The sequence below is a fragment of the Acinonyx jubatus genome, chromosome C2 (assembly GCF_027475565.1).
Source record: "Acinonyx jubatus isolate Ajub_Pintada_27869175 chromosome C2, VMU_Ajub_asm_v1.0, whole genome shotgun sequence".
NCBI lineage: Eukaryota > Metazoa > Chordata > Mammalia > Carnivora > Felidae > Acinonyx > Acinonyx jubatus.
Window position 1 is genome coordinate 45,125,963 of NC_069384.1, and position 25,538 is coordinate 45,151,500.

The 25,538-nt window shown below is 32.7% G+C and overlaps 1 protein-coding gene across 1 annotated transcript in view; it reads left to right on the top strand.

The window, feature by feature from the left end:
* ARL6 (ADP ribosylation factor like GTPase 6) overlaps nucleotides 1-24,275 on the top strand; it is a 41,181-nt gene extending 16,906 nt beyond the window's left edge. Inside the window, exons 6-8 of the mRNA XM_015080836.3 lie at nucleotides 14,176-14,305; nucleotides 17,924-17,979; nucleotides 23,747-24,275. Of these exons, the coding sequence (XP_014936322.1) occupies nucleotides 14,176-14,305; nucleotides 17,924-17,979; nucleotides 23,747-23,772 (212 nt within the window). The 3' untranslated portion in view covers nucleotides 23,773-24,275. The remainder of the gene's footprint in view (nucleotides 1-14,175; nucleotides 14,306-17,923; nucleotides 17,980-23,746) is intronic.
* The last annotated feature ends 1,263 nt before the right edge of the window (nucleotides 24,276-25,538 follow it).

The following is a 25,538-nucleotide window of genomic DNA, read 5'->3' on the forward strand; positions in this document are numbered from 1 at the left end:
GGGTGTTGAGTTTGATAAGTTCTTTGTAGATTTTGGATACTAACCCTTTATCTGATATGTCATTTGCAAATATCTTCTCCCTGGTTGCCTTTTAGTTTTGTTGATTTTTTCCTTTGCTGTGCAGAAGCTTTTTATCTTGATGTTCATGTTTGCTTTTGTTTCCCTTGCCTCCAGAGACATGTCTAGTAAGAAGCTGCTGAGATCAAGGTCAAAGAGGTTGCTGTCTGTGTTCTTCTCTAGGATTTTGATGGTTTCTTGTCTTACATTTAGGTCTTTTATCCATTTTGAGGTTATTTTTGTGTATGGTATAAGAAAGTAGTCTAGGTTCATCCTTCTGCACATCGCTGTCCAGTTTTCCCAACACCATTTGCTGCCTTTATTCCATTGGATATTCTTTCCTGCTTTGTTGAAGATGAGTTGGCCATATGTTTATGGGTCCATTTCTGGGTTCTCTGTTCTATTCCATTAATCTATATGTCTACTTTTGTGCCAGTACCATACTGTCTTGATTACAGCTTTGTAATACAGCTTGAAGTCCAGAATTGTGATGCTTCCAGGTTTGGTTTTCTTTTTCAGAATTGCCATGGCTATTCAGGGTCTTTTCTGGTTCCATACAAATTTTAGAATTGTTTGTTCCAGCTCTGTGAAGAATGAAATTTCAAAGGTTTTGCAGTGTTTTCCAGGTTGCCCCAAAATAAAAATACCCTTTTTTTTGGTTGCATAAAAAGAATAGGTGTCAGTAGCCAAAAATATAAATCAATAAAGAAGAAAGGAGGAAGTAAAAATCCATGTATTTCAACATGTATTTAAAATTATTTTGGTTATGGAGTGCCTAGGTGGCTCAATCGGTTAATGGCCAACTCAATTTTGGGTCAGGTCATGATCTCACAGTTTGGGAGTTCAAGCCCTGCGTGGAGCTCTGCACTTACAGCGAGGAGCCTGCTTCGGATCTGTCTCCGTCTCTTTGTCATTCCCCCACTTGCAGGCACATGCTCGCTCTTTCTCTCTCTCTCACTCTCTCTCTCTCTCTCTCAAAAATAAACATTAAAAATAATAAAATAAACAATAAAAATTATTTTGGTTGCCATTTTTTCATACATGTATGTATATATAGGTATGTGCAATCACAGCATTTCATATATATTTATTCTGAGAAATATTTTGAAATAGATCTTTTACGTTTTTAAACTCTAACTGCCAGCCCTCTATCCCCTTTTAAGATACCAGTATTAACAATTTGGTATTTTTTTTCTCATTGTTATTTATTAAAATCAGATCATATTCTCTATACTCTTCTGATCTGTCTATTCTCAGATAACACTGAATGATGGAAATCCTTTCAAGTCAAATTGCATATATGTAATTAGTCTTTTTAACGGTGCCTAATATGCCATACTATGAGTGTACCACATTTATTCTGTCATTTACCAATTGATGGATATTCTTTCTTTTTCTCCACAGTACAATTCTCCAGTAAGTATTGTGGAACTCTGCATTAATAGCTTTACTCCTGCAAAAAGATTTTAAGTGGTCTTTGTGCTATGACTTTTAGGAAGAGGTGGTGGTTTAAAAGAAGTGTAGATTTATTAGGAATAGAATGGGAAGAGTGTGGGGCTTTCTAATAATTCTTCCTGCTCAACAACAATCACTGGTATTTTTATCAGACAACCTAAGCTTATTCAAATATTTGGGGTAATAATTATCTAGCTCGTACTTTTTATGTGACTTTTTCACTTTTAAAAACTTAGCAATCTTTTATCTGGGTTATCTGCTTTTCTCCATTGTACATTCTTGCCTCCTTTGCTGTAGATGAATTGACTATATAAGCATGGATTTATTTCTGGACTCTCTATTCTATTTCATTGATCTATGTATCTATTTTTCTTTTACCAGTATGATACTGTTTTGATTACTGTAGCTTTGTAATATAGCTTCAAATCTGGGATTGTGATACTTCCAGATTAGTTCTTCTTTCTCAAGATTGCCTTGGCTATTTGGGACCTTTTGTGGTTCCATACAAATTTTAGTATTATTTGTTCTATTTCAGTGAATAATACTATTGGTATTTTGATGGGGATTGCATTAAATCTGTAGATTGCTTTGGGTAGAGTGGACATTTTAACAATATTAATTCTATCCATGATCATAGTATATCTTTCCATTTGTTTGTGTTGTCTTCAGTTTCTTTCATCAGAGTCTTACAGATTTCAGAGTATAAGTTTCACCTCCTTGGTTAAGGATTTTGTATATTAAAATGCAATATGTGTTACAGATTTTTGTGTATATGTATAACAAATATATAGCAAAATTTTGTATATTAATTTGCCTCCTGCAACTTTACTGAATTCATTTATTGGTTTCCAACAGTTTTTGATGGAGCTTTTGGGTTTACCATATATAGTATGTCACTTGCAAATAGTTAGTGACAGTTTAACTTTTCCCTGCCAGTTTGGGTACCTTTTATTTCTTTTTGTTGTCTAATTGCTGTGGCTAGGACTCACAATACTATGCTGAATCAAAGTGGCAAGAGTAGGCATCGTTGTCTTGTTTTTAATTTTAAAGGAAAGATGTTCAGTTTTTCACCATTGAATATGATATTAGCTGTGGGTTTTTCATGTGACCTTAGTATGTTTAGGTGTTCTCCCTCTAAACCCACTTTGTTGAGGGTTTTTATCATAAATGGATGTTGTATTTTATCAAATGCTTTTCTCCATCTATTAAGACGATCATATGGTTTGTATCCTTCATTTTGTTAATAGGGTATATCACACTGATTTATTTGCTAATATTTAAACATCCTTGTGTCCTTGGAATAAACCCAACTGGATTATGGTGTATTATCCTTTGTTAAGTTTGATTGTCTACATTTTCTTGAGGATTTTTGCTTCTGTGTTCATCAAAGATAGTGGCCTGTAATTTTTTTTTTAGAGTGTCTTTCTCTGGTTTGGGTATTAGAATAATGCTGGCCTTATAGCATGAATTTGGAAGGTTTCCTTCCTCTTCTACTATTTGGAATAGTTTGAGAAGGATAGATATTAACTCTTCTTTAAATGTTGATAGAATTCACCTGTGAAGCCCATTGGTCTCGGACTTTTGTTTATTGGTAGTCTTTTGATTTTTTTTTTTTTATTCAGTTTTGTTAACAAGCAATCAATCTGTTCAGATTTTCTATTTCTTCCTGATTCAGTCTGGAAAGATTATATGTTTATAGGAAATTAATCCATTTATTCCAGGTTGTCTAATTTGTTGGCATATAATTTTTCATAGCAGTCTCATAATCCTTGACATTTTTGTGGTGTCTGTTCTTCTCTAATTTCTGATTGTACTTATTTGGGTCCATTCTGTCTTTTTGTCTCTTGATGAGTTTGGCTAAAGATTTATCAGTTTTGTTTATCTTGGTTTCATGATTTTTTGTGTTGGTTTTTTAGTCTCTATTTCATTTATTTCTACCCAGAACTTTATTTCCTCCTTCTAGTAACTTTGGGCTTTGTTTGTTGTTCTTTTTCTATTTCTTTTAGATAAAGGATCAGATTGTTTGAGATTTTTTGTTTGTTTGTTTCTTGATGTAGGCCTGTATTGCTATAAACTTACCTCGTTTTCTCGTTTCATACCATTGTGGTCATAAAAGATATAATATGAGTATTCTTAAATTTATTGAGACTTATTTTGTGACCTAACATGTTCTGTTTTGGAGAATATTCCAGGTCTACTTGAAAAAAATGTGTATTCTGCTGTTTGAGGATGGAATATTCTGTATATATCTGTTAAATCCATCTGTTTAATGTGTTGTTCAGTGCCACTGAACAAAGTTCCTTATTGGCTTTCTGTCTAAATGATCTTTCCATTGATGTAAATGGGATCTTAAAGTCCCCTACTATTATTATATTACTGTCAATTTCTCCCCTTTATATTTATTAATATTTACTTTGTATATTTAGATGCTTCTGTGTTGGGTGTATAGATATTTACACTTGTTATATCCTCTTATTGGATTGATTTCTTTATCTTATTTATTGCTTTTCTATGTATTTTTTTTATAATCTTTGGTTTAATATCTATTTTATCTGGGGCCACCTGGCTGCCTCTGTGAGTAAAGTATGCGACTCTTGATCTAATGGTTATGAGTTCAGACTGTACACCCACGTTGGGTATAGCGATTACTTAAAGATAAAAAATATTTAAAAAATGAAAAATAAAAATAAATAAAATAATATTTATTTTGTCTGACATAAGCACTGCTACCCCAGCTTTCTTTTGCTTCTATTTGCATGAGAAATCTTTTTCCATGCCCTCATTTTCGGTTTGTATGTGTCTTTAGATTCTGAAGTAATCTCTTGTAGGCAGTGTATAGATGGGTCTTGTTTTTTTTTTATCCATTCAGTCACCCTGTATATGAACTTTTTAAAATTGATGTATAAGTTGTATATAGTCAAATGCTTAGATCTTGATTATATAGTTCACTAATTTTGACTAATGCATACACTCATGTAACTACACTGCCTATCAAGAAACATTTTCATCACCCCAGTAAGTTCTTTCACCCTCCTTCCCAGTCAATACTCCTCACCTCATACCAGAGAACTTCTAATCTGATTTCTGTCACCAGATTAATTTTGTCTGTTCTACAGTTTCATGTAAATGGGGGAGGGGGAGCACATACATTTTTGTGCATAAGTTTTTTTATTTGGCATAATGGTGTGGAGAATCATCTATATTGTTTTATATATCACTTGTTTATTCCTTTTTATTGCTATGTAACATTCTATTGTGTAAATATCCAACAGTTTGTTTATCCAGTATCCTGTTGATTGACATCTAGACTGTTTCTAGGTTAGGGCTATTATGAATAAATCCGATATGAACATTCTTATAAAAGACTTTTGTAGACATGTTTTCATTTCTCTTTGAAAAATTCCTAGGAATGATAATGCTGAGTCATAGGATAGACATATGGGTCATATTTAAAGTAACTGCCCCTTGATTTTTCAAAGTGGTCATACTATTTTACATTCTTAACAACATATATGAGAGTTCCAGTTTCTTTACATCCTCTCCAATGATTGATGTTATATTTTTTTCACTTTAGCCTTTCAACAAGGTGTGTAATAGGATCTCATTTGCTTTTAATTTCTATTTTACTGATGATTAAAAATGTTGATCGGGGCGCCTGGGTGGCTCAGTCAGTTAAGCGTCTGACTTCAGCTCAGGTCATGATCTCGCGGTCCGTGAGTTTGAGCCCTGCGTCGGGCTCTGTGCTGACAGCTCAGAGCCTGGAGACTGTTTCAGATTCTGTGTCTCCCTCTCTCTGACCCTCCCCCATTCATGCTGTGTCTCTCTCTGTCTCAAAAATAAATAAACGTTAAAAAAAATTTTTTTTAATAAAAAAAAAAATGTTGATCACTTTTGCATATTTTATTAACCATTCTTGTACATTCTCTTGTAAAATGTCTTTTTAAAAATATTTATTTATTTTGACAGAGAGTGTGTGCAAGTGGGGGAGGGGCAGAGAGAGAGGGAGAGAGAATCCCAAGCAGGCTCCACACTGTCAGCGCAGAGCCCAGTGTGGGGCTTGATCTTACGAACCATGAGATCATGACCTGAGCTGAAATCAAGAGCCTGATGCTTAACTGACTGAGTCACCCATGCACCCCTCTCTTGTAAAATGTCTTTTTAAATCTTTTGCCCATGTGTTTAATTTGGTTGTTTGTCTTGTTATTGAATTTTAACATTTCTTTATAAATTCTAAATAGAATACCTTTGTCAAATATATGTGTTTTGAAGATTTCTTACCAGTCTGTGGCTCACCTGTTTATTTTTTTCACATTATTTTTTTTTAAGTTTGTCTAGAGGTGGGGGGCAGAGAGAGAGGAAGAGAGAGAGAATCCTGAGCAAGCTCTACACTGCCAGCACAGAGCCCAATGCAGGGCCAGTTTCACACTGTGAGATCAGGACCTGAGCCAAAATCAATCAAGAGTTGGACACTCAACCAACTAAGCCACCCAGGTGTCCCATTTTCACAGTATCTTTTAATGAACATATTTATCTAATTTTGGTGAAGTCTAATTTATCAATTTTTTCAATTTTTATTTTTAATTTCAATTTTAGTTAACATACAGTACAATATTGGTTTCAGGAGTAGAATTCAGTGATTCATCACTTATATTCAACACCCAGTGCTCATCACAAGTGCCTTTCTTAATACCCATCACCCATCTAGCCTATCTCCCACTCACCTCCCTCCATCAACATTCATTTTTTCCTTTTAATGCAAGCTTTTTATGTCCTCTCTAAGAAATCTGTGCCTACTGCCTTAAGATTACTAACATGTTCTCCTATGCTTTCTTCTAGTAGCTTCATAGTTTTTGTTTTTCTATTTAGGCCTGAGACCCATCTTGAATTAATTTTTGCATTTTTTTTTACAGATATCCAATTACCCCAAAATACATTTGTTAGGGAAAAATTTTTTTCGCTGAATTACTTGTCAAAATCATTTGACTTTCATGCTTATTGAATATAATTTGTGTATATGTGTGTGTCTGTTTCTGGACTCTGTATTCTGTTCCCCTGATCCCTTTTATGTACTTTTGCATTGTCTTTATTACCATAGATGTATAATAAATCTTGAAGTCAGGATAAATCCTCTAATCCTGGTCTACTTCTTCAAAATGATTTTAGTAGTTTTAGGTGTTCTATATTTTTAAATAATGTTTAAAATCAGCTTATTAATTTTGTAAAACTGTGCTGGGATTTTATTTTGACCATATTTGGAGATAGTTGAGATCTTAACATTAGACTTAACATTGAATGTTCCAACTCATGGATATGGTATGTCACTTCATGTATTTATCCTTTTCTCAATTTGTCTATCTTTTATAGTTTTCTATGTAGGTCTTACATATCATTCATTCAACTTATCCATAAGTTTTTTTTTTATATTTTCAAAGCTATTGTAAATAGTTTGTTTTATTTCATATTCTAATGGTTCATTGCTAGTATGTGAAAATATTGATTTATATTCTGGGAGGTTGTTAAATATACTGATTCTAGTAATTTTTCTCTAGATTTCTTAGAATTTTCTATGTATGAAGTTAACAACAAAAATTCTTCTTCCTTTTTAGTCTTTATGCCTTTTATTCTTTTTCTTGTCTTATTGCACTGGCTAGGACCTTCAGTACAATGTTGAATAGAAATGGTTGTCTTGGGGCGCCTGGGTGGCTCAGTTGGTTGAGCATCCAACTTCAGCTCAGGTCATGACCTCGTGGTTCATGAGTTCAGCCCCGCGTCAGGCTCTGTGCTGACAGCTCAGAGCTGTCAGCACAGCTCTGTGCAAGATTGTGTGTCTTGCTCTCTGCTCCTCCTCTGCTCATGTTCTGTCTCTCTGTGTCTCAAAAATAAATAAAACACTAAAAAAAATATTAAAAAAAAAAAAAGAAATGGTTAAGTCTTACCTTTTTCCTACTTTCTTCCTGTCCTAAATCCTGGTGCTTGCCACTCTTCCTTACTAATAAATGCCCTTTGTGACTCCCCCCGCCCCAAGTAGGGCACTTTCACCTGCATTAAAAACCTGGTCAGGTGGATATCCTTTTTCCTCAATGATTTCCTTAAAGGCATCTGGAGACTGTCTGCTACCTTTTGGTTGGCAGAAGCTACTTCTCCTGTTATCTTGATACATTTTAAGCCAAATCTCTTTCTTTTTCTTTTTTTTTTTTTTTTCAACATTTATTTATTTTTGGGACAGAGAGAGACAGAGCATGAACGGGGGAGGGGCAGAGAGAGAGGGAGACACAGAATCGGAAACAGGCTCCAGGCTCTGAGCCATCAGCCCAGAGCCTGACGCGGGGCTCGAACTCACGGACCGCGAGATCGTGACCTGGCTGAAGTCGGACGCTTAACCGACTGCGCCACCCAGGAGCCCCAAGCCAAATCTCTTTCTAAAATTATCAGGCCATCTTTTATTTTAAAAAAAATTTTTAATGTTTTTATTTATTTTTGACAGAGAGAGATAGGAAGAGAGAGAGAGAGTGAGAGAGAGAGCAAGCATGAGTGGGGGAGGGGCAGAGAGAGAGGGAGACACAGAATTTGAAGCAGGCTCCAGGCTCCAAGCTGTCAGCACAGAGCCTGACGCAGGGCTTGAACTCATGGACTGCAAGATCATGACCTCAGCCGAAGTCAGACACTCAACCAACTGAGCCACCCAGGAGCCCCATCAGACTATCTTTTATTAGCACTAAATCCTCCACTTTCCTTTTGCTTTATGTTCACATAATAACTTCACTTTTTCTTGTATCATGTTAGAGTCTATAGGGATGCCTTTCTTATAGCAATCCTGCACTCACATAAAAGCTACATTTTCAATACAAGATGAAAAGGCATTTCATGAAATGTGCAAGGTTTTCATGCCTGCTGGCATAACTGCAGCAATGGCTTCATGAATTTCCTTTTCTTTTTTTTTTTATGTTGGTCCTTATACTGGAATCATTTACCTTGAAATGTCAGGCATCCACAGATTCAGACCTCAATCTATGGTACATATCAAGCAATTCAACTTTTTCTTGTAACGTCATAACTTTTCTTTGCTTCTTTCACTTCCAGGATGACTGGTGGGACTTTGTATGGGTGCCATATAATTCAAGGTTTACGGTATTGCACAAACTAAGGTGAAAAAATATGTGAGAACTGTAAGAGATAACTTTTACTGTGATACACGATTTACTGGAGAGAAGAATTCACATAGAGATGATTAGGGTCAAATAGCATTTTAAACAGATACTTTCAACACTTAAGCTCACTGCAATAGGTGGAGGAGATGACTTTGAAATTATCTCAGTGATACAGTATGTGTTGCAGTTAATTTTATGCAGTTATGAATTAATACTGCATCTTTACATTTGTTTGCATATCTCTTAACTGAATGCTGCCATGTTTGGTTTATGTACATGTAAATTTTGATGAATTTTAACTTTTTATAATAGATTTTATATCTTTTATGATATTAAATGATAAATTCATCTTGTATCTATATGTATCTTATGCATTCATGAGATACCTAACCTTTTCTTAATTTTTCTTCTCTGTTTCTGGGCTACATGATTTGTTTACAGATTTTTGCAAATTGTTGGCGAATCTCCAAAAAATTTTCAATATATTTATTGAAAAAAAAAAAAAGGCATGTATAAGTGGACCTGCATAGTTCAAGCTTATGTTATTCACTAACTTGGTCATTCATCCATTGATAGACACTTATGTTGTTTCTATGTCTTACTCCCATTCTTTGCATCCAACATTTTATCATTAAGTATGTGCTCAGTAGGGTTTGCTTATATCTTTCCTTATTAGGTCAAGGAAATTTTCTGTTATTCCTAATTTTCCAAAAGGTTCCATCGTAAACTCATGTTATAGTTTACCAAATGCTTTTTCTACATCTATTGCAATGATAGTATGATTCACATATATTAAACCAAACTTACGTTTCTGGATTAAACCTCATTTGACCATTGATTATTAACCTCTTTATATATCATTGAATTGGATTTGCTGACATTTTACTAAAGATTTTTGTTTTTGTGCTCATGAGGTTTTTTGGTTTATACCTTTCTTAAAATGCTCTAGTCATCAAGGTTATAGAGGCCTCATAAAATGAGTTAGAAAGTATTTACTCTTTCCCTTTTTATTTTATTTTTTGGGTTGGATAGAGTTGGTATTATTTCTTCCCTAAGTGTTAGATAGAATATACCAATGAAGTCATCTGGGTTGGGATTTTGTGTGTGTGCAAGGAGTGTCAGGGAGTAGGGAGACTATGAATTATGAGTTAAATTTCCTAAAATGATATAAATCTGTTAGAGTTTTGTATATCTCCTTGGGTCACTTTTGGTAATTTATGACCATATTTTTAAATTTATCTACATTGTCAGGTTTACTGGCATAAAACTGTTTATAATATCCTCTCACTATCCTCTTAATGTCTATAAGATCTATGTATCTTCCTTCATTTCTGATATTGATAATTTATGTTTCCTCAGTTTTTTCTTGCTCAATCTTTTAAAGAGTATATTGATTATATTAACTTTTTAAGAACTCTGGCTTTGTTAATTTCCTCTGATGGTTTGTCTTTTTAAAATTTTTGTTAATTTTTGCTCTTTGTTTTATTATGAAAATTCTATACTTACATTGTATTTCAGTGTTTATTACCTTTTTCAGTTGGAAACAATTTTTTTAAGTTTATTTATTTATTTTGAAAGAAAGAGAAAGTAGGTGAGGGACAGAGAGAGAGAGAGAATCTGAAGCTGAGTCGGGTCTGCCCAGAGCCTGATTCAGGGCTCGAACCCACAAACTGTGAGATCATGACCTGAGCCAAAACCAAGAGTTGGATGCTCAATAGACTGAGCCAGCCAGGCATCCCTACATGTCACAAATTTTGATATGTTTGTTTTATTATTTAAAGTATTTTCTAACTTACCTTGTGAATTCTTTTTTGACCCTTAGATTATTTATTATATTTAATATAATATAAATATATAAATATAAATTATATTTAATATATAAATATATATTAAAATATATAAATATAATAATATATATTTATAATATAAATATATATAATATATAAATATATATAACATATATATAATGTATATATATACAATATATATAAATACATATATATATAAATATATATAACATATATATAATATATAAATATATAATATATATATAAATATATATATAATATATAAATATATAAATATATATAACATATATAATATAAATATATATAATATATATATAATATATAAATATATATATAAACATATATATAATATATATAATATATAATATATAAATATATATAACATATATTATATATTATATATAATATATAAATATATATTATATATAAATATATATATTTATAATATATATATAAATATATATATTTATATATATATTTATAATATATAATATATATAACATAATATATATAAATATATATATATAATATATAATATATAAATATATATATAAATATATATATTTATAAATATATAAATATATATATATAATATATATATTATATATATAAATATATATTTATAAATATATATAACATATATTATATATTATATAATATATAAATATATATATAAATATATATAACATATATTATATATAATATATAAATATATATAACATATATATATTATATATATATTATATATGTATATAATATATATTTATATATATAATATAAATATAAAATATATAAATATAAATTATATTTAATTTCCCAAATATTTGAGAATTTTCGAGGTTTCTTTTTGTTATTGATTTCTAACTTAATTCCATTTGATGGAATAACATATTCTGTATGATTTCATCCTTAGGAATATATGGCCCAACGTGTATGGTCTAGCTTGGTGACTCTTCCATCTGCAATTAAGTAAAATATGTATTTTGCTGTTGTTGGGTGAAGGGTCTGTAAATGTCAGTTGATAGATAGTGTTCACATCTTATACATTCTTAGTGATCTTTTTTGTCTATTCTATCAATTTCTGAGAGAGGGGCCTTGAAGTATCCACCTATGATTGTGGATTTCTTTATATTTCCCTTTAATACTGTCAAAGTTTGCATTATATATTTGGAAGCTTATTTATTAGATACATATGCATTTAATATTGTTTTGTCCTCTTGAGTAAACGATCAACACTTTTATAATTTTTAAATGCCTGCATTTTTCAGAGAGAGAGGGGCAAACTAAGAAACAGACTCTTAACTATAAAGAACAAACTGATAGTTACCAGAAGGGAGGTAGGGGGGATGGGTTAAATAAGTGATAAGGATTAAGGAGTATACTTGTGATGAGAACCAGGTGATGTATGAAGTGTGGTATCACTGCATTGTACACCTGAAACTGATATTTCACTGTATATTAATTAACAAATTTAAACAAAAACTTAAAAAACACTGACATAAAGTAAACTGCACGGAGAACAACAATAACCAAAAAATGTGGTCTTTTTCTTTAATACCCTTCATCTTGAACACTACTTTTTTTTTTTAATCTTTTTTTTGACATTTATTTTTGAGACAGAGAGAGGCAGAGCATGAACGGGGGAGGGTCAGAGAGAGGGAGACACAGAATCTGAAACAGGCTCCAGGCTCTGAGCTGTCAGCACAGAGCCCGACGCGGGGCTTGAACTCACTGACCTTGAGATCATGACCTGAGCCAAAGTCAGCCGCTTAACCGACTGAGCCACCCAGGCACCCGGAACACTACTTTTTCTGATAGTAGTGTAGCCATGTGCGTTTTCTTACATTTACATGTGTGCATAATGTTTTTCTATCCTTTTCCTCCCAGCTTGTTTGTGTCCTTATGTTCCAAGTGTGTGTCTTGTAAACATCATATAGATATGTCTAACTTCTTTTTATCCATTCTGACATTCTCTGTTCCAGGGTAAATTCTAGCTGGACTAAATATTTAAATGTAAAAATCACAGCTTTACAGCAGTAGAAGAAACTATGGGAGAAGTATGGGAGAAGTTTAAAATAATTACAGGGCAAAAAATAAAATAAAGTAAAATAAAATAAAGTAAAATAAAATAAAATAAAGTAAAATAAAATAAAATAAAATAAAATAAAATAAAATAAAATAAAATAAAATAAAATAAAATAAAATAAATAAAATAAAATTACAGGGCAAGAGGAGACCTTTCTAACTATAACACAGAACCCAGAATCCTAAAAGAAAAGATTGATGAATTTTACTATTTAAAAAGTTTTCACTTGGAAGAAATCATGAGAAGTCAAAGGCAAATGTAAAGCAAGGGGAAATATTTGCAGTTTATATCATAGCTAGAGGACTTTTTCCCTTACTACTTGTTGTGTTCCTACAAATCAATAAGAAAATAAAAACTTACTAGAAAAATGGGGAAAGGATAGGGTAAGATAGTTCATAAAAGACGAAATAGAAATATCCTTTGAATATATAGAAAAATTCTTGACCTTTCTCAAAACAAAGTAAACATATTCTGGTAGTACTTTTTACCTATCCCCTGTCATATAGAAAAGATCAACAAGTTTGATAACACTCTTGTTGCAAGGGCACTGGAAACATTAATTCTTATCCATTGTTGTTGAAGTATAAATTGATACAATTTTTAAGGAAAAGCCTTTCAGTAATCACTGTCAAAATGGCAATTTACGTATCCTTTCACCAGCAACTCTACTTCTCATATTTAATCTATAAACATGCTGGCTTATGTGCAAAATTTGCTGTGTACACTTTTATTCATTTCAGCATTGTTTATAGTTTTAAAAATTGGCAACAACACAAATATATCTCACTAGGAACAGATTATACAAATTATGGCACATAGTACTAACAGACAGTATTCTGCAACTGTTAAAGTAGTGAAGAAACTGCTCATTATGTACTGATATGGGATGGTCTTCAAGATATGAAATTAAATGAAAAGCAAAATATATAAAACTGAATAGTGTGCTACTATCTGTATCAAGAATAATGTATAATAATTGTTTGCAAATATTTCTAAAAAGATGCCAAGAAATAGGTAATATGGGTTAACTCTTCTAGAGAGGACAAGTGGATAGCCTGGGACAGGTGGGAGGGAGATTCTTTTGCTGTATACCATGTTGTGTCTTCTGAATTTTGAACTATTTAAAGGTGTTCTCTATTCAAAACTGAAAATATTTCCAAAATTGTAACAAGGTAAAAAAATATCTTGTTAAAATATCCAGCTTGTTACCTGAAAACTGTGACTAAAATCTAAAATCAAGATCTAGTTTATCTTCTACTTCATTGAAGTTTGCCTCCTTTCTACTGACAATAAAAACAAAATATTTAACCCCTTTGCAGGTGCTGCTCAGTAGCTGCTTAACGAGCCCCAACTCCCACCTCACTCATCTTTGTTTTAAAGCTCCAACCAGAGGGCAGGTAGTCTTAAGAAGAAAGGTTTTTTGTTTGTTTGTTTGTTCGTTTGTTTTTAATTCTCCTATCATTCAAATACATGCCTGACAGTACATGTCTTCAAATGTTTGTGTATGTTCGATATAGAAAGAAGAGGTTGGAAAACAGTTTTAGTGAATTTTAGTTTTAAGAATTTGGGGGGAAGGACCAAAAAGCTGGAGGTGTGATGATCGTCTTATTTTCTCTTTTAGATATTAAGCACCGCCGAATACCAATCTTATTCTTTGCAAACAAAATGGATCTTAGAGATTCAGTAACATCTGTAAAAGTGTCTCAACTGCTGTGTTTAGAGAACATCAAAGATAAACCATGGCACATTTGGTAAAGTTTTATACTTACTTTTCATTTTATCATTCTGAAAAAAATCTCTGAGCTTCAATTTTTCTTTGCCAAGCTTATCGTGTAAGTGACGTAACATGATAGGATATAAGCTAGGGATTTTGTTGTATAGAATTGTGTCAGTGCAAGTGCTCATGAATATATTATTGTTAAAATATTTTCAAATCTTGGGGCACCTGGCTAGCTCAGTTGGTGGAGCATGTGATTCTTCATCTTGGGGTTGTGAGTTTGAGTCCCACTTTGGGTGTAGAGATTATTTAACTAAGTAAGTCTTAGAAAAAAAAAAACTTTTAAAATCTTTTTAGGGATAGAAAAATATAAACGACTCTTTAAAAGAATAATTTAGCCCACTTACTCACCCCATTTCAACCACACTGATTTCCTTCTGCACATTGTATCAGCCGTCTACAATCCCATAAGAACATTTGCACGTGTTACTCCTTTTATCCAAAATAATTTTCCTGACTTGCTATTATACCTCCTTCAGGAGAGAGACCCCTCCTGATAACCTTCCAGAATATTACTATATCTTACCTCTGTACCTTGTTTTTTCACACTTTGCTTTATATTTCTATTGCAATGTCTTATCTGGGTATTGCTTCTTTTATAGTCCATCTTCTCATACTAGTGCATTAGCACCATGAGAGCTTGGATTTTATCAGTTTTATTCACTCTGTAACCCCTAGAATAATAATAGTGCCAGGTACTTAGTATGTACACAACAAATTTTGGTTTATATGAGTATATAGAAATGGGAATAAACATTTCATTTGGACATACTAATAAAATTGAACTCTGCAATAATTAGTATCTGACATTATTATTCAGCGTTTATTTGGAAAGCGGTTTCTTATTGATACATTTAACTCCAGTGTGTCTTTCCTCCAAAATATTCCAATAAGGATTACCAGAAGTGATATATTAGTGTTTTAGTGCCGGCCTTACATTAATTTAAGCTTCCTTCTGTCCACCCACCTACCTTCTCCTGCTGCAAGATGTCCTTCTCTTTCCAGTTTCCCTTTTTTTAAAGAAGGTTTTTATGGAGAAAGGCCTAACAGAGGCAGAGAAATCTACTGCCTCTAGAAGGAGAAACAGAGTATGAACAAGGAGATAGTAGAGCTCAGAAAAGAATTTTTAGAACTAACCTTCATTCTGAAAAAGGAACAGTATAAAAGAGAGCTTGAAAAAGCCCTTAAAATGCCTCAGTACTCAGGGCCAACAGCATCTCTACCCAGGAGCAAAACACTGCATATCTTGAGTAAAACCCTCCTTACTTTGAAATCAGAGGGAGAGTCAATTTTACTAAATGTCTTTTGAGTTGGATTTGAGGTTCTGTGGTATTTGGTTGGTAAAGAAAAGAGGGATTTTAGGTAAAGAAATATCTTAAGCTAGAAACATTGTATTTCTTTAAATTATACCTAAATTGATAATATCTAAAGTAAAATAATTTTCAATTTTTGCATTGTATTAAGTGTTGGGACTGTTTTGATAGGAAGTACATTAAGAAATCTGTGTCTAAATTAGTAAAAGATATAGTCCTACTTTTAATTTTGGAATAGAAATTTACTTTGCAAATGGAAAAAATCTTTCTACTTAAAATAATCAGTGATTGAATTTTAATAGATTTATTTATTCAGTTGTGACACCTAAATATTTCTCACTGAGAGAAAAAGTAACATCCTGACATTGTAATGATGTGGAGTATTATATTGCCTGCTTCTATATTTTCTATATAACTTACAGAAGAAATTTATCTATAATATTGACTTCTTAATTCAAAAAATACCTCACTAAGTTCTAATTAGTGTTTCATTTGTTAAGTTTTTTTTTTATTTTTTGCTATTTTCTTTAAAGCATGTAAAAAATTGAAAATACAGTTATTTTTATTTCCTGTTTTACAGATAAAGGTAACAATAATATGGAGATAAAATATTGTATCTCTCTTGCCTTAGGTACAAGTAAATTTACTGGGCAATAAACAAGAGATTATAGAGAAACATAGCCTGGAAAATTATAGGAAAATTCTGTGGTTTAATCATTGGTTTTCATCGTTGTACTAAACAGGTAGTCAACTCTGATTTTCAGGGTCTGATTTTGTTAATATTCTTCTTGTGTGTTCTTTGACCAAGTCCCTGGCACAATATGTATTTGCTTATTTACTCTCTTTTGAGGGCAACAGATAACGAAACAGATAAATAAGTATATAAAATGTCAGCTGGAAGGATGAAGAAAAGTAAAGTAGGATAATAAGAGAGAGAATAATAAGAAGTGCTCTCTCTGCGAGATCTAATTGAAGTCAGGGTGCAATTCATGCGAAGGCTTGGAGGAATAGCTTTCCAGACAGAGAGACCAGCCAAGTGAAAAGTCTCTTAGGTGAGAATGTGCCTGGTGTGTTCCAGGAATGGCAAGAAGTCCAGGCTGGCTGGAACAGAAATCTAGGGGGAAATTATAGGAGATGGGGCCATTGAGAAATAGCTAGGGACCATATCCCATTGGGCCTTGTAAGACATGGTAAAAACTTTGGCTTTTTTTCTAGTTATAGACCTGATGACGTGTTCAAAAGGAGAGGTAGAGTTCATACATTTGGGAATTATTAGGAAAAGATGCAAGGTTTTTAGTACAGTATTAACATCTCCAGTAAAGGGGGAAAGTTTTTCCATTGTATTATTTGTTTGGTTGGGACTATAGTCTTGTTTGGGACTATAGATGTGTGATAAAAATCAACACACTGATCTTTCTTGATTTAAGCATTTCAGTTACTGATGTTTTGCTACTGATACGGATAATTTATAATTTGCTTTGAATAATTATGTATCAATGCTGTTGGTTTCTTTCTATTTAAAAAATAATTCTATGATAAGTCATATTTGTAATCTAATAAGTAATGCCTTGGAAGTAATTTCTGATTTTATTAGCATCTAATTATTTTAGGTAGTTAGGTACATTTTTAAATCTTGCTTCAGCACAGTTAAAAGGAACCCTAATCATTCAGAAAATCTAATTGTTTATACTAAATGCTGTCAGTCCATGTCTTTGAAAAAGGTGATCTGATACTATAAAAATCCTCTACCTTTTATTATGTTAGTCAATTTACCATCATTTTATAGATGCTAAAACTGAGACAGAGAGTTAAGTAATCAATCCAGGTTCCTGAAGCCAGTAGGTATAAGAGTATGGTTGAAATCTGAGATTTTTTTATTCTGCCACTTTACCAAAGTTATAATCATAGGTTTCTACCTTACAGATACCAAATTCCATTTCAAATAAAGCCACTCCATCATGTGGCTAAATTGTAACCGAAGTCAAACATTTCTAATAAATAAATGCTCTTGAGTCACTAGGACTGGGCAAGTAGAATAATAATTTTTTAGTGATATACTTTTTCAAATGTCTATATAAATTATGAATAATTTTATCATGTCTTCTTCCTGAGCACTTAGACTTTTATTTCCTATGTATATTCAGTTTCAGTGCTTAACCAGCTTTGCTCAGATATGTTACTAGAATATAATAATTTGCCATATAGCAAAATTATAATTATTTATTCTTATGTTCTATGATGTAGTGAAATGGATATGTTTCTTATGGATTTTATTTCAGTGCTAGTGACGCCATAAAAGGAGAAGGATTGCAAGAAGGTGTAGACTGGCTTCAAGGTACATCACAAAACACTGTGCATTTTCAGCCTTTATTTCCATTCCATTCACATTTTTTTCCTCCTTTTACATTTCATTTTTGTTATATCATAGCCTTTCTCCCTCTTGTTTCCATTTATTTCTGCTGTCAGAAAAAACAATACAGTAAGTATCCAGTACCTTGCTACATTTACTTCTATTACATTTTTCTAAAGGGTTTATTTAAATAAAGTATTTGCATCTTTACAATTCAATATATATGATAACTCTAGAAAATAATTATAATTTATGGCAACAAATTTCTATCATATGTAGTAATAGAAGCACACTTGAAATTTGGGACAAATTTTAGGCCTTACTGTCAATATTTAAAAAGTAAGTTTGCATGGCATATATCTTTTAAGAATCATGCTGAATTCTATGTATAGCTCCATTTATACATAGCATGTTTATACAACTTTTTCTTTTTCTTTTTTTTTTTTTTTTTGAGGTGGGGAGGGCAGAGAGAGAGAGAGACAAGAGAAGAGAATCCCAAGCAGGCTCTGCAGTGTCAGCGCAGAGCCTGACATGGGGCTTGAACTCACGAACCTGTGAGATCATGACCTGACCTGAAATCAGGAGTCAGACACTTAACCGCCCAGGCACCCTTACTCAATTTTTAATACTCACTTAGTGTTATAAATACTGGTATTGTATTGATGTTTTATATATTGCAATTCTGTTATTCATCAAAATAGCTGTCATAGGTTGGTACAGGCTTACTGTATGAAGGAATAAATTAACATCTAGCATTTCCTCTAAGATTACGTTGTTTACTAACCACAGGAATGGCTTAAAGAAGTGACCCACGCAGAGCAATGGGTGTGAATAAAACCAAGTTTTGTAGGTCTTTTTTATTACGGGACCCTGAGAGTCAGGCCAAAAATTGTCCATTTGTGAGTAGAGCTGAGGATCATTCCTATCAGGAATCTCCCTGCCCTGAGCAAGGGTGAATGACAAAATATTCTTAATTCTAGTTGTAGTCTTGTGGCTATAAATTTAATTTCTTCTACACTAACCCTTTAATACCAGTTATGTGTAGTTTTGTTTTCTCTTATTCATGTCCTCATGAATCTAAGAATAGGCTGCTTGCCCATACAGAAAGAGACCTTTCTCTGGTTCAGAGTACTAAATGTACATCTGATAAATATTTTTATGTGTTATTAGTAAAGTATGGTATTAAGTAAAGTGCACAGACTGTCTTTTTTTCTGTCTTGTATTTGTGTAGACATGACATTTACCATTAAACTACAAAGAATATTATAGTCATATTTTACAATTAAGTAAAACATAATTGAGAACCTCTCATGGTTCGCAGAATAACTGGAATTTTTCTGTGAACACACCAACTTAGTTTCTTAGATTGCGATAAAGAAGTGGTTTACACTTCTGATGATTTAATGGGACTGATTCCCACGTAAAACAGATTACAGAGCAACATTCTACAGAAGACGCCAGAAGCATGTTTTCAGCCTTGATTTCTTACTTTACAAGTGCTTATTGCTCACAGTGAAGTTATAGCACAGAGAGAAACCCTACTATTGCTCATAAAATCATAGTACTGAAAACAGGTTGATAAATTATAGTTCTCTCTCTCTCTCTTTTTTTTTTTTTTTTTTTCCGGTTTATATTGTCTGCAATAATGAGGCCACTAGGTGTCAGTAACGATCCAACATCGCAGTGCCACTTGCCAACTCTGGTCTAATTACCTAATTTTTGCGTCTTTGATTTTTCTGATTCATAATCTTTGCATCTTACCTCCCTTTTTGTACGGAGAATACACTATTGGAAATAGTATTATGTCTTTGTGTTACCGTATTATTTTATGTAACATTTATAGCAGTTTTCTGTGGGCAGTTTCCCTATTGTATGTAGGGAGCATGAATAGTAATGAAAAGCATTTGGGCTTTTGAGTCTAGCAGATTTATTCTACTACTTATTAACTAATTATTAACAATCTTATATTATTTTCTTGTGAATATAATTTTGTCATCTATACAATTAAAAAATAAAAGTCAAAAATTGTATGGGTTAAATGAAACACTCTGTTAAAGTGCCTAGCATAAGAAAAAAACCAATGAATGTTAAATTTACCCTTTCACCTAACTACTCTCTATTTATGAGAGGAAGAAACTTAATACCTAGATTAAAAATTGTATGGGGATCCTGGGTGGCTCAGTTGGTTGAACGTCCGACTTCAGCTCAGGTCGTGATCTCACAATCCATGAGTTCGAGCCCCGTGTCAGGCTCTGTGCTGACAGCTCAGAGCCTGGAGCCTGCTTCAGAGTCTGTGTCTCCCTCTCTCTCTGCCCCTCCCCTGCTCATGCCCTGTCTCTCTCTGTCTAAAAATTAAATAAAAACATTAAAAAATTAAAAAAAAATTGTAATCAGCTTGGTTATGAATAGGAGATCCTTTTTTTTTCATCTTTCCTGTATGATAGTAAGTAGCTTATTACCTTTTGATCTCTCTGGATTTAAAAAGAGGTAAAAACCTATTTTGCAAATTAGGTAGCAGTTAATATTGGAGACTAGTCTGTGCCTATAGCTGTTAATTTATTAGCCAAACTTATTTTTATGTAAATTTAACTGTGAAGGGTAGATATTCTGCTTTTATATCTCTTCATTTTGCTTCCAGAATTCTGAAATTTCCTAGCATGATAAACAAGAAAGCCTCTGGTTCATTTTAATGAACAATTTAATCTTATTATTTTAAGGTTGAAAAGTTTTGAGTAAAATATTAAATGACATATTTTGTGCCATGATTCCATTCTCTTTTGGAAGGATTCTCGATAATTACATATATATTACAGCCCAAAGACAAGAACTCCTGAGTAGACTATGAAGTATTTTTTAAAACCATCAAAGAATATATAGAAACCATTGCAGAGGTATCAGTTGTTTTCTAGCTCTGAAACTTTCAAATGAGATATTTATAAAAAGAAATTTTTCCGCATGACTAATGAAATGTACTCATTTTATCACTTTATCTGTATTGAAAAGTTAATGCTTCCAAACTTTTAATATAAGACTTTTATAAACTATGCATATGGGTATTCCCATGAAAGATGGAGGAATAAACACATACTTAGTTTCTTCCCCTTCTCAAATCTCACTAACAGAAAGGGGACTTTTGTTTAAAGACATTAACCCACAAGGGCAAAAAACTGGAAGTGACAAAGATGTCAACCAAATTTTGAAAACTGGATGCCTGATGCATGTTGAATGACTTAACAGACCTGAGAAAGGTGAATTCTGAACTAGCACTGAGGACAGCTGGAAAGCATCCCAATTTACATTTCAGATCCCCTCAAAGGCTTATTGATGGAAAGTGGAACTAAGGATGAGGTGAGGCTGAAAAGAGAAAACAGTTACATTTTCTTGCCCCCACAAAAGACTGAAGGTTCATTCTTGCAGAGAGTCAAACAATATCTTGACTGGGGAACACCAAGCACAACTCTGTGTGGCAGAGCTGATCTGAAAATGAGGAGTGATACCAAATATTGTAATCCTCTTCTTCCTTCTCCTACTTCTCCCAGAAGACACCAGCAGTAGGCAGGATATAAAAAGTCATCTTTGAGGAATAAGACCAGCCAGAGAAAGACCTACAAGTATTAACATCAAAGATTTCCAAGAAAATGGCTTAGCTAGCTACACTAGAATAAAGACCACATTTGACAAGCCTCACACACATATTGAAACTTCAGTCAGGTTTATAGTGTTCACTCATACTTATGAGAAGATGACAAAGGATCACCAGGCATTTGAGGACCTAAACATTTTAAGTTATGGAACATTAACAAACAAAAAACAGATCGGTGGAAGTAGAATTTAATTTTTTTTAAAGATTTATTTGTTTTTGAGAGAGAGAGAGCAGAGCACGTGTAGGGTAAGGGCAGAGAGAGAGGGAGACACAGAATCCAAAGCAGGCTCCAGACTCTGAGCTGTGAGCACAGAGCCCTACATCAGGCTAGAACTCACGGACTGAGAGATCATGACCTGAGCCGAAGTCAGACACCTAACCAACTGAGCCACCCAGGTGTCCCAGGAGAACATTTCAAAAAACTGTTAGACTATCCTCAAAGGGATAAGAAAAGGTATTACTTTTTATTTAGGGAAAACATTTCAAAAAATATATTAGAGTATCCTCAAAGGGATAAGGAAAGGTATTACTTTCATGACTATGACCAGGATACTACTTGAAAAGGACCAAAGGAAAAAAAAAAAAAAAACAAGTTTTTGGAAAATATTAGAAGAAATTGAAAAGTCAATAAAAAGAAGATAAAATAGAAGCGTTCTCTCAGAAAGTAGAGCAAAAAGATAAAAAATATCGGAAAGAAAAAAAAAGGCTCCATATCCAAATAATAGGAGTTTTAGAATGAACAAAGGGAGAAGAAAGAGGGAGAAAAATCATCAAATAAATCACCAAACAGTATTTTCTAGAACTAAATGATGAGTTTTTAGTTCAAAGGCCTCTTGAGAGCCCAATGCAGTGGATGAAAATATTCCCACACCAAGGCTCATCATTACTTAATTTCAACACTGAAGACAATGGAAGATCCTACCAGCTTCCTGGGAAGAAAATAAGAAGTTTCATGTAAAGGATAAGGAAGCAGAAATAGCATCAGACTTGTAAACATCAACATTTGGAAGCTGTGAAATATTGGGCAATGCCTGGAAAAGTCCAAGGGGAAAATAAAAGAACTATATGCTCAGGCAGTATCATTGTATTGTGATTGTAGCATTAAGACATATTCAGCCATGCACAGTCTCAAGAATGTACCTCTGTACTTCTTACTGAGGCGGCCATTGCGAGATATACTCTTAAAAAAAACAAGGGAATAAACCAAGATGAGAAAATAAGAGACCACGAAACAGGAATAAGAGTATGTGGGATGGATCCTCAGGATGATAATGAAAGATAATGAAATCCTAGAATGATAATGAAAGATCTCATATCAAGATAACTGGGCAAGCATAGAGAACAACTTGTCCAGATTAGAGTTTTGGAAGACTCTAAGATTTCTTCAAGAAAGTGAAATTCATAGGCTATGTAATTCAAAATAATTTCATAATACGAATGAAATTCATAGGCTATGTAATGGTGTTTCATTACTCCACACTTAAACAGTGTGGGAGTAGTGGGATTGAATTTATGTTAAGTACTTTAAAAAATTAAGCAGATAGGCAGGGTTGGAGAATGAGGAACAATTATTAAAATGGAGGAAACAAAATGTAAAAGAAAGAAAGAGTAACAGGGAAGGGGGTACAACCTGTCTCAGTTGTTAATAGCATTTACCTAGTCATACTGATGACTATATTAATATAGTAGAAAAATGGGAGTAATGGAAGTATAATGAGGGTTGCAGAGGAGCAGGGTAGAGAAGTATGTGAGAACTGAAGCCTCATATTACATTGAAGGAACTGATATTTTAAGAAGAAGAATAAAAGTATATTTAGAGATACAGAGCTAAATCTCCTAACAGGGAGTTAGAAGCAGTTACTTGTGAAAAGAGAAAGAAGAAATGAGGCAAGGGACTCCTAGTTTTCATACAAGCCTTAGAGAACTAGTTGACTCTTAACTATGTGTATGTACAATGACAAAAACAAAAACTACAGTATGTTTGTGCTTTTAAAAAAACTGGTGTGTGCATACGTTTCTACAGTGTTTTTATAGATTTATTTGGATTACTGTAGAAAATGGATCTTGCCTGTGGAGACTGATAATTTTTTATTTGGTTTTTATTATCAGATCAGATCCAGGCTGTGAAGACCTGAAAAGATAGTATTTGGAAACTTCAACAATTTTCAATTCAAGGAATGTATCTTAAGGCAAATTGAATACTTCAAATTTTTAAAAGATGTTTGTGCATCTAAGAATACTTTATAATCTTCTGCTTGCATTTATGGACTCTGAATGAGCTTTTTAAGAACATAGGACTGCAGGTATGCTATTCTGACCATTAATTATATTAAAATTGAATCTTTCCCCAGAAGGGCTCTTTCCACAGAATTACCAACTTCTTGGTAAAGGTCTACATTTGATTGTAATTAGAATGTTTAAAGTCAGAGTTATAAGCCATCTCAATATCTCATCATGATTTATAATATCTTTAATGCATTTTATTTTTTAAATTGTCTTCTAAAAATTTAGTTTACGATATGACTTTGCAGTATGATTGTGCTTGGAAGAACTTTATTTATAAGGGACCATGGGTAATTAATATATACATAAAATTTTTACTATATGTCACTGTCAATAAAACATTATATGCAATATACCAACTAGTGTGCTTTGTTTATGCTGAAAAGATTAATGCTGTGTTAACTTAATATTTAGTGTTTTAATGTCAAGCATTTGTAAATTATCTGAGACCAAGTGAAGCTGAATTTATCCATCCAGTGAATATGTATTGAACCTCTCTGCACCTACTCTAGTTTGTCATTGTCCTAGGCAACAGTGATACAAGGTAAATAAGATATATTCTTTATCTTTAGAGAACTTAAAATTTAATGAGGGAGAATTTGAGGACCTTTTCATACATAGTATCTAACTTTATTTCACTGGCTAAATGAATATATTGCATTTTAATATTAAGAGGTATAAAAATGAATTAGTGCAATTCTTCAATAATTATTTTAGTGGACTTCTTGTTTCTTTCTTTAAAATGCCTCCAGTTGCCAGAGCACTTTGTTAAAGTAGATTGTGACTCACCAAACAATGTTTTTCCTCAGCATAAACTGCTAAAAATGTTTAGAATTTTAGACACATGCCAGGCATCTACTCTATGCAAATTTTGTTAGTTCTCAAAACTTAAAGACCACTTATAATTGTGAACTCTAAATAGAAGCTTTCATTTTAAATTAACCACTAGAAAATAGTATATAGAGCAATGATGTCAATCCTGAAAAATACTGCATATAAAGAAAAACTGCAATATATAACATGTAACATCTTAAACATCCTTAGGTGTAAAAATGATAAAAATAGGAGGCAAAAGGTAAGTAAATACAGGTGTGTTATAGTAACTATGATTGTGGTGTGTTTCATAGAGATTTGAATAAAGTAATTTTAAAGCCACAGTAAACATTCTGTAATCCAGTTTCTTTTAGCCCAGAAATACCAGTGGTTTGGATTTGGAAAATTGAAAGTTATCCAAAATATTCTAATAGTCCATCATTTTAGCTTGCCAGCCTCTCATAAATTGTTTTGATGAGGATACAAAGTGAGATTCTGAGTAATGTAGAGTTGCCTGAAATGTAAAAAGAAGATGATGAAAACACTGAATGTAGTTTAACAAAATACTTATTACATGCTGTGTTTAGGAGAATAGGAGAATGGAGAAGGGGTATGTTAGAATTCAAATCCTTATTCACCATAACATAATAATAGCAATAATAATAGCTATCATTCTGTGAATGCTGTATTTTAAGCTAGATATTATTACACATACTGGATCTTAAAGTATTTAATTCTCAACAATAACCTCGTATGGTAGGTTTTATCATTTGTTTTATAGACAAGGGAACTGAGACCTAAAAAA